At 43.2% G+C, this 13,528-nt stretch overlaps 1 protein-coding gene across 2 annotated transcripts in view; it reads left to right on the top strand.

Moving 5' to 3' along the window:
• Positions 1–3,906, top strand: part of USP40 (ubiquitin specific peptidase 40) — a 570,914-nt gene extending 567,008 nt beyond the window's left edge. Inside the window, exon 33 of one of the 2 annotated variants that reach the window (XM_069225530.1) lies at positions 1,812–3,906. In XM_069225530.1, the coding sequence (XP_069081631.1) occupies positions 1,812–1,917 (106 nt within the window). In that variant the 3' untranslated portion in view covers positions 1,918–3,906. The remainder of the gene's footprint in view (positions 1–1,811) is intronic. The other variant, XM_069225531.1, reaches the window with a different exon arrangement.
• Positions 3,907–13,528: the final 9,622 nt, after the last annotated feature.

Raw genomic sequence — 13,528 nt, 5'->3', positions numbered from 1 at the left:
AATGTTATTGCATGAGCACTTGCCTTAGCTCTTACACCTGCTCAAGATGAGACCAACATATTCTTCATTGACACCTGTTTTGGCAGCCATCTCAAGAACCCTTTGGTCTCCTGGCACTCTGCCTTCCTCCTCTGCAAGAGTTGTCAAAGCATTTATGAAAGGACTGCTCAAGATCTTTCCCCTGTGCTTAACCTCCTAAGACACTTTCCCAGGAGCTATCATGAGAAGACTCTTTGAACGCTCCATAAAGCTAACCTGTAGATGTTTTTATTAAAGGCAACGTTCCTCCTCGTTGTTACCTGATAATGGCAAGTTGGTGTGAGACACAGGCTTTTCAGGTACTGGCACCTTTAACCAAGTTTGAAAGAACAAGGTTACCTTTTCTTGCAACCCACATTTGGCCACTCCAGCAAAGGTTTCTCCGTAGCTAAGCAAGGATTTCGCCAAAGGATTCCCATCACCTTTTGCATCAGCTTTTACCCGGGTAGAACTGTTAGTCCTCTGGCATACAAAGTGAAGGCTCACTCGATCGGAGGCTTCGCAGCCTCAACTACACCTTTCCCTGTAGTACCTTCAATGGGCATTTGCCAAGCTGAATCTTGGGAATGTAACACTCAGTGGAGGCTGCTGCAAATCTCAAGGGAGGGGCAGGGGGTTGGGGGGGATGGAGACAAAGGTGGAAAAAAAAAATAATAATAATAAAACAAACTTACTTCAATGCCTTTGTCTCATGCCACCACGCTCCTCTCCTTTTTGTCTGGTGTCCCAGCATTCAGTGCTGGCACACCAGCACAGGCTTCTCAGCAATCCTGGCTGTAATTTCATGCGTGCTAAACCTAGCATGAAAGCAGCGTCAGGACTGGCCTGAGCACCTTGGACTGCCACTCGGACAAAACTCCGGGACTGTGCAGTTTCTCCAGCTGCACAGCTGGGCTGGAGAAACCTACGTGCGCGTGTGTGTTTGGTCGGCCTGAGGCAGCTGCCCAAACACACATGCGCACTTACGTGCACTCCATTCCTCATTCCACCTCCCATGGCCCAGCCCCGCCCCTCCCTTCACATGCTCGCCGAGCCAGCAGCAGAAAAATAGTGAGCTATCATTTTATTTTTCTGCTGCTGGCTCAGCCAGGGGGGCAAAGTTCCTTTGCCATAGCGAAGGAGCCGCCCCTGGTAAAACACACCTCCACAAAGCACTGCTGCTTCGATATTCAGCCCATTTCAGAAACCGCTTTTCTTCAGGTGGTCCTTTGTAATCTTTCCTTATGGCTAGCCTCTTTACTGCCTTACACTTTATACCTTTCAAAAATGTAAATCTATAAAATATCCTGTCATCAGAAGAAAAGCTTATTTGCTTGTAGCTACAGTTCTTCTTCTCTGGTTGTCGCTACTCGATTAACAAATTGTCCCAAGCTACTCGTGTTATGATGCTTTCTTATTTTTGTCTTCTTTCTCTGTATTTACTTTGAAAATGTGTGCATGTGAGCCTTTAGGGGGGAAGAGTGAAGCTCTGTGTCTCTGCGCCATTGGTCAGGGTTTGACTCTTAAATTGAAGTGGATAGACTACGTAAATTTATATGATTGTATACGTACCCTGCTATTTTAAAAATGATTACTGATGGGCCCCAGTCTGATAATGAGAAGTAGAGTATCCGTGTCTATTTAGGAAAGATACTAAAGCTAGAGCTCTGAAGCTACAGGTAAGTAACCTTTTATTTTATGGTAACCTGCATCTTGGCTGGTCAAGTTTAGTCTGAAGTTTCAGATTCTAAATAAACCTGTTAATCGTGACTGTTGATCTGTTTCTCTCTCAGCTGCGCAGGTAATCGTGCTCAGAAAGGAGAGGCTGATGGCAAGAAGGGAGCCAGGGTCCGGAAACCGGAAGTGGCCCTTTCTATCAACGTGGGAGTGTTTCGATAGCATTCAGCCTTCCGCCTGCCAAGCCAGCACATGCAGGTTGGACGAGAAAGGGGACTCTCTTGTGGATCCAAAACGAGAAGGGTTTGCTTTGAATTCAGCAAACACCTACACCCTGCCTACCTCGACACCTGGAGAACGTGGTAACAGCACTAAATGCCCCCTCTCAGGGGCTCCAAGGCTAATGTCAACTAAGGCACTTTATCTGTGAGCTTATGAACTCGACCAGACAGATGTCCTCTGCATTTATTTTTGTAACATGTACCCTTTTGTTGTTTTTAACACTGATTATCATGATACATCAATACAATTCAGTGGGGTTTGTGGGAGCAGAGTGTTGGATAATCGGCCAGCGCATCGAATTTCTGCATACAGTCTCATTTTGTCAGTCTTCTGTCATCAGGTATCACTGCCGTTTGCATCCCTCCACTTTACCTGCCTCTCCTAACTACATTTCAAAAGGATCACCATTCATGGTATGAAGATGTGAGGTAGAAACTTCGCTTTGGCTATTTTTGAGGTACTGTGCTGCTGAGTGCTGGAGCATTTAATCTCTTGGCCCTTCTGAACAACTCACTCTGCACCGCAGACTTGTATGAGATTCATCCATATCCCTGCTTGGATGGTCTCCTCTCTGCTCTCAGGCTTTAGAAGGTGGATTTTTAGATGCGTTCGGATCATATTAAAACCTGTGAGGTATACAAAGCACGTTTTCAAAGTATTTCCTGTTGATTCATTCAGGAGAATCCACCTTTATTCCAGTGAACATGAGAAATTGCATGTTCCTCCTGTGAACACGTTCAATATCCGTTGCCTAATGGATCCCCTGAATATAGATGGGACTCCCTTTACATAAGTGAATGTGGTGGTAGCCCTTTTGTTCGTTTAGAAATGCAAGGATCTTTTTCCTGATGAGATTGCCTTCTTTAGAACAGTAAATGTAGGAAAGAGTTCCCTTTACTCTCAATGCAGCCCCTTTGCAGGCATAAGCTTGAGAAGTAGCCTTTTTCATAACTGAAACTGTATCCAGTTGTCATTCCCAAATAAGCATTTGTTACACCTCTAAACGTATGAGTAATATTACGTTCATATGTATACTTGAAGGCCTGTAATGCACTTGCAAGCATATGAGGAGTTCAAATTGTTGCATTTAACTTTAGGATGCAGCATGCCTTCATGCATATTCGAGGCTGCTTTGCACACCTATGAATCTATGTTGACATAACTGACTGCCATGGTATTCTTCAAATGTCTGCTTTTAACTTTGTGCCTCTGGGAAGGACTCTTGTCTTCAAGGAAGGGGTCTGCACATCATTTTTTTCCCTGATAAATGAACTTAATGTCTCGAGCAAAAAGTTCCAGTTCTCTCCATATCTCAGAAGAGGAGTTTTTCAGTATAGTCAATAGCTCCTGGAAACTGTTATTTAGTTCATGTATTGTGTCCTTTGATGGTACCTCAATTTCCTTTTGTTTCAACAGTCTCTCTCCATTTCCTCCTGTGTATTTGTTGGCATTCAGTCTCCTGCAAAGATCATTTTTACTTCCTTAATTGTCTATGGGAAGTCTCCTTAGACGCTGGTTCTCTCCTGAGACAAGAATAACCATTTCGTTTGCACTTCACGGGAAGATAGTCTCAATTCTCTTCCTGTGTCCTCGAAAGGGCTCTTCAGCTCCCTCATTGGTTCCTTTGAGGGATTCCTTAGCTACCTCTTTCTTTCAGAATGGTTTCTTTAAATCCATCAGTGTCTTCTTGGAAGGGTATTTCAGCTCACATTCTGTCTCCGAACACCGCTGACTTCTTTGAGTGCCTTAGTCACCTTAAATGGTATTTGCGGTTTTTTAAGTGTCAAATCACTACTGTACAGATTTGTTTGTATAAAACACTGCACTGTAAAATGTAAATGAATCGCAATGGTTGATGGGCATTTGGACTCAGATGTGCCACAGATCTTGGGGTTGTGCTCTGCTTCCAATAAAGCTTCTTTTGGCTCATGTCTATGTTACGTGTGTTTTCGGGGAAGTACTGGTGGCCATAGGGTTCGCTCTTAGAGTAAGATGTCTGCCATGTTATAGTTGCCACAGTACTACTGACAAGATATCAATAAAGTTTATATCAGGGAAATTGTTGTGTAGGACACATGGCATCCTTTGCTAAAAAAAACCAGAGTCCTTTTGTTTGAGAGATTTAAAGTAACCATAAATCAAGTAATATCATTTGGAAACAGGAAAGGGGGTTTGCTCTGCCCCTCAGTATTCAGTTAGAATAGCTGTTTCATTGTGGTGCAGAGTAATACATCCCTGAATACATGCACAGATGTTCAGAGGAACAATCCTGGTGCACACACCACATTATCGAAAGTTCTTCATTAGATATTTTAGGTTTCACCTTTGCATACAGAGCAGTTGTAAACATTTCAAGTGCTGTGGGCATTGCATAAAGCTACTAATCTGGTAATCTGCTTCTCTCCAGATTTTACCTATCCGTGTCAGAGTGCAGGAACCTGCGGCGAGGTGGATACGAACTACGCTGTCGTAATGCTGCATTAGTTCTCCAGCTCCTGCTGCTAGAGGAACCAATGTCATCAGTGCGCTGTTTTCCATAGATTGACTGTTGCAGTTTAGGTACAGTGACAAAACCAAGCTTCCTGAATGTAAAGAAATAAGTACACATCTCCAAAGCATTGAAGGACACCATAGGAATCCAGAGCAAACAAATCAAAAATAATGAATACGGTGCAAAGCCTTTACCAGCTAATATATACATAAGCCAGTTCCTCTTTGCACGACTGACCCCTACCTTGGGTTGAGCAACACAAGCGAACATTGAAATGAAGGAAGTACAGGGAATGAACCAAGTACTGTGCAACCAACTCTGGTCCAACACTAAATACATCTTCCCAGCTTTCTGTTCTTCAGTAAAACATTGAAGGACTGGTTTCTCAAGGCCTTTGGCTCCAAATCCAATCGTCTATTGAAACACCACCTTTCAAAACTACACAAGGGTATTCCAAGAGCACGCCCAGATCACAAATACGCACAAGTAGATCCTTCGCGTTACACTGCTCAAGGCTGCACATGCTTACATTGGAGATCGTGCGAGGAGTTCTCCTGCAAAAGACTATCAGTTCTGTGAAGTGAACAGAAGGTGAGAGACTGATGTTTAAAGATGAATTAAATAAATTCTCGCATACAGCATACGACGTATTGCTGCTTATTAGTGACTCGACCAACCACAATCTCGTCTTTCCATCTGCCAGTTTGCATACACAAGCCAGGGAACGGCATTAAATAGCCAAGAAGCAAGAACATAGACAACACCATTGCCTTTCTCGACTGGTGCTGCCGTGCACAGAACACACATGTGCCACTTCAAGCGTGCAAGCAGCCACCCCTCAAAGCGTCACACTTACAGAGCTCTAAACTGAAACATTCTTAATAGAGTCCTACAATTTTGAGCACACCATCTGAATCATAAAGCAACATTTTTTTTTCTCAGGTTGGTTGCTTGTGCATCTGCGTGTGTGTATCAGACCAGTACCAAAAATAATTTAAAATTACCAGAGGTGCTGCTTCTATTCACAATATACACAATTTTGAAGAAATACATACATATTAGTTCAAAGATAATATATGACCCACTAAACGTTAAAAAATAAGTCATATTTTTGGAGTATATATTGAATCAGTTGAAAACAATGTATAATACTTGGGATTCTGTAATCCCTGTATAAATGCCTGTCTATAATTTCTTTATAAGTGGCGACTTGTGACGCACCCAATCGCCGATTATAAGAAAAAGACATGGGAACTCGACTATTATAAGTTATTACAGTCAAATTTTGATGTCACAATATATGCTACTAGAGCCAGCAGCAGAGGTGTAAGGCAGGTCAGGTCTCGGAGCATAATTGACGCAGCTGTTTAAACCAACAAAAACGGGTGATTGCTTTTCTTTTTTGTGCTATATGTTGTAGTTTACAATGACAAGACATGGGAACATGTTTATTTTTGCACTCATTAGAAACAGAAAAGCTAGACTCCTTGTGCATTTTTCTACACTTTCTGAGCTACTGCAGCTTTTATTTTATTTTTAAAACAAAAAAGCTGACTTGTATTAAACTGTTTCCTATATCTGTTTGCAATAAATGTCTAACAGGTTTTTGATGTGTTTAACTTTGCACTAGAGGTTTTAGTTTTATTCTTCATGTTTGCAAATATGCTCGCTCTTTCATATGAAAGAGCTGCACACCAAGGTTTTAAATGGTTTGTGGGAAAGGTGATGGTTTAAATTAAGGCTGTTGAAAGTCACCTCAGAGTTCCATGACCTTATAAAGGAACTTGTCCTTCAGACCCATTCCTCTGTTTACTTGGAACTCCTTGGTGACTTGCAGTATCCTTATTATTTACACGAGGGTGTACTTCATCCCATTTATATCTCACACTACCATTCTGTTTTTGTATTGTTTCAGTTCTAAAATACTTGTTCTTCAAAGAAAAGAACCTTTCAAATAACCATCTTCTTGAGACCGCACACTAACTTCGTAAGATGGATGGGTTCTTTATAGGCCTAAGTCTCATTTTTGTTATTGGATTTTATGGCCACTGCAATAAGAGTTCCTTTTGTAGTGTGGAGTAGCCAGACATGAGTACGTGATGTAAGAAAATGACGTACAATTTTGTGGAAACAAGTGACTGTAGTATATAAGTTTAATTACTCCAGTAGAGCATATTTCACAATAATAGTCTTACAACACACAAGTAATGATCTGGAAACATGTAAATGCAATATAGAGTAATAATGTACAAGGGAAGAATTGGTTTAGGTTTGCCTTTCTCGTCAGTAATTGAATAGTGCACAATTCACATCCTGGTTTGTTTTATTTTTTCTGAAGAGAACAGACCCAATTTCGGTGTTTGAACATGTATATCTGTAGTAAGCCTCAGCCCTCCACTCTTCTTACCCCTTTTTATACCTTTGGATGTCATTTTGGTGCAGAAGCATTTCCATTTCAGAGGCCCTGTCTAGTAAGAATTAGAGCAACGTCTAAATACAAAATACAAATGTTGAGAATTCATTCTTGATATTTTATTTAAAGGTGCATGAATAGACTGCAACTTTCCGCCCTTTTCGATTTCTACCATTACATCCTCAAGAAAATTGATTGTCATGTTATTTACCCTGTTGTTGTCTAGTGCAGCATTTCACAGTTCATTGGCCTGTTTACATTTTAGGAGCCTATATCAGAAGAATCTAATTTGTAGAATGCAAGTGGGGATCAGGCATTGCATTCCCTCCCCGCTCACCAACTTGTCTGTATGGTCACTGGATCATGAGTTCAGCTGTGTGCTGTGTGTTTGTGTGTGTGTGTCTACATCTTCAGTTGTGTGTGTGTGTACATCTACATCTTCAGCACACTGATCTTCTCTACTAAATAGATGGGGACTCAGATGGTGGGTAATGTCTTGTGAATTCTCAATAATTAACCGTTGGCAATGTCGGAGTGCTTTCATTCAGTCATGGGACATGAATCAATTTCTCGTGCCCCATTCAAATTTTTTTCTGTGCCTCCTCTCGGTTTCAGGGAGTGGGTAATTCCATAAAAGGAGAATGCTTTCTTTAAACTATCTTATGTTAATGTGAGCCTAGAGGTGGGGTGTGTGGATCAGTATGTTCGGTGGCATGTGTAGCTGCAGATACACATGCTGTGCATAGTCCGCCGTCTGGTGTTGGGCTCGGAGTGTTACTAGTTGTTTTTCTTCGAAGAAGTCTTTTCGAGTCACGAGACCGAGGGACTCCTCCTACTTTGGTTCCATTGCGCATGGGCGTCGACTCCATCTTAGATTGTTTTTTTTCCGCCATCGGGTTCGGACGTGTTCCTTTTCGCTCCGTGATTCGGGTTGGAAAGTTAGTCAGAATCTCGGAAAAATCCGTCGGTATTGTTTCGTTCGGTATCGGGTTAGATTAGACAGATCAACACCGAATCTTGAAGAAGCTCCGGTAGCCCTTCGGGGTAATTTCGATCACCCGTCGGGGCCTGGTCGGCCCGACCGCGTGCAACATCGAGACTGATGGAACGGACCCCGTTTCGATTCTGTCCTAAATGCCACAATAAATATCCTTACACGGACCAACATTTGGTCTGTAACTTGTGCCTGTCCCACGAGCACAAGGAGGATACGTGCGAGGCCTGTCGCGCGTTTCGGTCGAGAAAAACGCTCAGAGACCGAAGAGCCAGGAGGTTGCAGATGGCGTCCACACCGCCAGGACAACAACGGTTCGAGGAGGAGGAAGAAGAAACATTCTCCATCCCCGATTCAGACTCCGAAGAATTCGACGTCGAAGAGCAACCAACCGTGAGTAAGATGTCGAAACAAAGATCACACGAAAAAACAGAGAAAGCCCAGGGGACGACACCGCCAACAGGCCATGGCTTAACCCATAAAGTAGGTGACCGTCCATCGGCACCGAAAAAGGGCGAGCTGGTGCCGAAGTCGTCCGACTCAGGTCGAGACACAGGCACGCAGCAATCTCGGGACCGAGAGAGTGGTGCAGAAAAGGGTCGACACCGAGATAGCGGCACCGAAGTTGCTCGGCACAGAGACAACGGCACCGAAGATGTTCGGCACCGAGAAGGCACGACACCGAAAAGAAGAAAGATCTTGTCGGAGCCAAAAAACTCAAAAGTCACGGTTTCGGTGCCAAAACACCCGGCAACCGAACCGAAAACCAGTTCCTACTCAGAGGAACAAGGACTGTCCTCCCAACTAAAAAAACACAGATTTGAGGAGGAATTACAAACAATAGAACCAGATCACACGCAATAGCGGATCTTTATCCAAAAGGATACAGGGAAGATCAGCACTCTTCCCCCAATCAGGAGAAAAAGAAAACTTGACTTCCAACAAGAAGACAAGCAGCCACAAGCAAAGGTGGTAAAGAAAGTAACTCCACCACCCTCTTCACCACCGTCAACCCATGCATCACCGGCACAAACTCCACCACATTCACCAGCTCATACCACCATGAGCCAAGATGATCCAGATGCATGGGACCTCTATGACGCTCCAGTATCGGACAATAGCCCTGAATCGTACCCAACTAAGCCCTCACCACCTGAGGACAGTACAGCATATGCACAGGTGGTAGCCAGGGCAGCCGAATTTCATAATGTATCGCTACATTCGGAGCCTATTGAGGATGACTTCCTCTTTAACACCCTGTCCTCCACCCATAGCCATTATCAAAGCCTTCCCATGCTCCCGGGAATGCTAAGGCACGCTAAACAGATTTTTAAAGAGCCAGTTAAAAGCAGAGCAATAACTCCAAGGGTGGAGAAAAAATACAAAGCACCGCCTACAGACCCTGCTTTTATTACATCACAACTGGCGCCAGATTCAGTAGTCGTAGGAGCAGCTCGTAAAAGAGCCAACTCGCATACATCAGGCGACGCACCACCTCCGGACAAGGAGAGCCGCAAGTTCGATGCAGCTGGGAAAAGGGTTGCAGCACAAGCTGCAAATCAGTGGCGCATCGCCAACTCCCAAGCACTCCTAGCGCGATACGACAGGGCTCATTGGGACGAGATGCAGCATTTCATCGAACACCTCCCCAAAGAGTTCCAAAAACGAGCGCAACAAGTGGTTGAAGAGGGACAAAATATCTCCAACAACCAAATACGTTCTTCTATGGATGCAGCGGATACAGCTGCAAGAACAATAAATACTGCAGTCACCATAAGGAGACACGCATGGCTGCGCACCTCTGGGTTCAAACCCGAGATTCAACAGGCTGTGCTTAACATGCCGTTTAATGAACAACAATTGTTTGGGCCGGAAGTGGACACAGCAATTGAAAAATTAAAAAAGGACACCGACACAGCCAAAGCCATGGGCGCACTCTACTCCCCGCAGGGCAGAGGCACATTTGGCACATTTCGTAAAACTACTTTTAGGGGAGGGTTTCGAGGTCAACCCACAGAAACCAGCACCTCACAAACAAGACCACCTACCTACCAGGGACAATATCAAAGGGGAGGTTTTCGGGGACAATACAGAGGGGGACAATTCCCAAGAAACCGGGGAAAATTTCAAGGTCCCAAAACCCCTCAAAATAAACAGTGACTCACAGGTCACACAACCCCTTCACACAACACCAGTGGGGGGAAGACTAAGCCAGTTATACAAATCTTGGGAGGAAATAACAACAGACACTTGGGTCTTAGCAATTATCCAACATGGTTATTGCATAGAATTTCTCCAATTCCCTCCAAACGTCCCACCGAAAACACACAATATGTCAAAACAGCATGTAGATCTTCCAGGACTAGAAGTTCAAGCATTACTGCAAAAGGACGCAATAGAATTAGTACCAGGTCCACAAAAGAACACAGGAGTTTACTCACTGTACTTTCTAATATCGAAAAAGGACAAAACACTAAGACCAATTCTAGATCTCAGAACACTAAACACCTACATCAAATCAGACCATTTTCACATGGTCACATTACAAGACGTAATCCCACTGCTCAAACAGCAAGACTACATGACAACATTAGATCTAAAAGATGCGTATTTCCATATACCGATCCATCCTTCGCACAGGAAATACCTGAGGTTCGTATTCATGGGAATACATTACCAATTCAAAGTGTTGCCATTCGGAATAACAACTGCGCCAAGAGTCTTTACAAAATGCCTAGCAGTAGTAGCTGCACATATCAGAAGGCAGCAAATACACGTGTTCCCCTACTTAGACGACTGGTTAATCAAAACCAACACGCTAACAAAGTGTTCACATCACACAAAGTATGTCATACAGATACTTCACAGGCTGGGTTTCTCCATCAACTATGCAAAGTCAAAACTTTTGCCGTGTCAAACACAACAATACTTAGGAGCGACAATCAACACAATAAAAGGGATAGCCACTCCAAGTCCACAAAGGGTTCAAACAATTCACAAGGTCATACAAGCCATGTATCCAACACAAAAGATACAAGCAAAAATAGTATTAAAACTCCTAGGCATGATGTCTTCATGCATAGCCATTGTCCCATACGCAAGGTTGTACATGCGGCCCTTACAACAGTGCCTAGCATCACAATGGTCACAGGCACAGGGTCAACTTCTAGATCTGGTGTTGATAGACCGCCAAACATACATCTCGCTTCTATGGTGGAACAGTACAAATTTAAACAAAGGGCGGCCTTTCCAAGACCCAGTGCCAACATACGTTATAACAACAGATGCTTCCATGACAGGGTGGGGAGCACACCTCAATCAACACAGCATCCAAGGACAATGGGACGTTCATCAAAGAAAGTACTACATAAATCACTTAGAACTGTTAGCAGTATTTCTAGCGTTGAAAGCATTCCAACTCATGATAACCCACAAATACATTCTTGTCAAAACAGACAATATGACGACAATGTATTATTTAAACAAACAGGGGGGGGACACACTCGACACAGTTGTGTCTCCTAACAAAAAATATGGCATTGGGCAATTCGCAACCACATTCGCCTAATAGCACAATTTATTCCAGGGATCCAGAACCAGCTAGCAGACAATCTCTCTCGCGATCACCAACAAGTCCACGAATGGGAAATTCACCCCCAAATACTAAACAATTACTTTCAAATTTGGGGAACACCTCAAATAGATCTATTTGCAACAAAAGAAAACGCAAAATGCCAAAGCTTCGCATCCAGGTACCCACACCGGCACTCCCAAGGCAATGCTCTATGGATGAATCGGTCAGGGATATTTGCGTACGCTTTTCTCCCTCTCCCTCTCCTTCCATATCTAGTAAACAGATTGAGTCAAAACAAACTCAAACTCATACTAATAGCTCCAACATGGGCAAGACAACCTTGGTATACAACGCTACTAGACCTTTCAGTAGTACCTCATGTCAAACTACCCAACAGACCAGATCTGCTAACGCAAAACAAACAACAGATCAGGCATCCAAACCCAGCATCGCTGAATCTAGCAATTTGGCTCCTGAAATCCTAGAATTTGGACACTTAGACCTCATACAAGAATGTATGGAGGTCATAAAACAGGCTAGAAAACCTTCCACTAGACACTGCTATGCATGTAAATGGAAAAGATTAGTTTATTACTGCCATAATAATCAAATTCAACCATTGCATGCATCTCCAAAAGATGTAGTAGGATATTTACTACTTTTGCAAAAATCTAATCTAGCTTTCTCTTCCATAAAGATACATCTCACCGCAATATCTTCTTACCTGCAGATTACTCATTCAATTTCCCTGTTTAGAATACCTGTCATTAAAGCGTTTATGGAAGGCCTAAAGAGAATTATACCACCAAGAACACCACCTGTTCCTTCATGGAACCTCAACATTGTCTTAACAAGGCTCATGGGTCCACCTTTTGAACCCATGCATTCATGTGAAATGCAATACTTAACGTGGAAAGTTGCATTTCTCATTGCCATCACATCTCTAAAAAGAGTAAGTGAAATACAGGTGTTTACCATACAAGAACCATTTATTCAAATACACAAGAATAAGGTTGTTCTAAGTACAAATCCAAAATTCTTACCAAAGGTTATCTCACCGTTCCACTTAAATCAAACAGTGGAATTACCAGTGTTCTTCCCACAGCCAGATTCAATAGCTGAAAGAGCACTACATACATTAGACATCAAGAGAGCACTAATGTACTACATTGATAGGACAAAAGAAATTAGGAACACAAAACAACTATTCATTGCATTCCAAAAACCTCATACAGAAAATCCAATATCAAAACAAGGTATTGCCAGATGGATAGTACGGTGCATCCAAACCTGCTATCTTAAAGCAAAAAGAGAACTGCCTATTACACCAAGGGCACACTCAACCAGAAAGAAAGGTGCTACTATGGCCTTTCTAGGAAATATTCCAATGAACGAAATATGTAAGGCAGCAACATGGTCTACGCCTCATACATTTACTAAACACTACTGTGTAGATGTGTTATCTGCACAACAAGCCACAGTAGGTCAAGCCGTACTAAGAACTTTATTTCAAACTACTTCCACTCCTACAGGCCGAACCACCGCTTTTGGGGAGATAACTGCTTACTAGTCTATGCACAGCATGTGTATCTGCAGCTACACATGCCACCGAACGGAAAATGTCACTTACCCAGTGTACATTTGTTCGTGGCATTAGTCGCTGCAGATTCACATGCGCCCACCCGCCTCCCCGGCAGCCTGTAGCCGTTTGGAAGTAATTCTTCAACATTTGTACATTTGTAAATATATTACTTTAACCTTCATTTTGTACATACTTATTCATTCCATTGCATGGGCACTATTACTAGCATATACAACTCCTACCTCACCCTCTGCGGGGAAAACAATCTAAGATGGAGTCGACGCCCATGCGCAATGGAACCAAAGTAGGAGGAGTCCCTCGGTCTCGTGACTCGAAAAGACTTCTTCGAAGAAAAACAACTTGTAACACTCCGAGCCCAACACCAGACGGCGGACTATGCACAGCATGTGAATCTGCAGCGACTAATGCCACGAACAGATGTACACTGGGTAAGTGACATTTTCCTTCCCAGTCCTTGGTGAGTAGACTTGGTTTGC

The sequence above is a fragment of the Pleurodeles waltl genome, chromosome 3_1 (genome assembly GCF_031143425.1).
Source record: "Pleurodeles waltl isolate 20211129_DDA chromosome 3_1, aPleWal1.hap1.20221129, whole genome shotgun sequence".
NCBI lineage: Eukaryota > Metazoa > Chordata > Amphibia > Caudata > Salamandridae > Pleurodeles > Pleurodeles waltl.
Note: the sequence above shows the minus strand (reverse complement) of the source record. Positions and strands in the feature narration are given on the sequence as shown.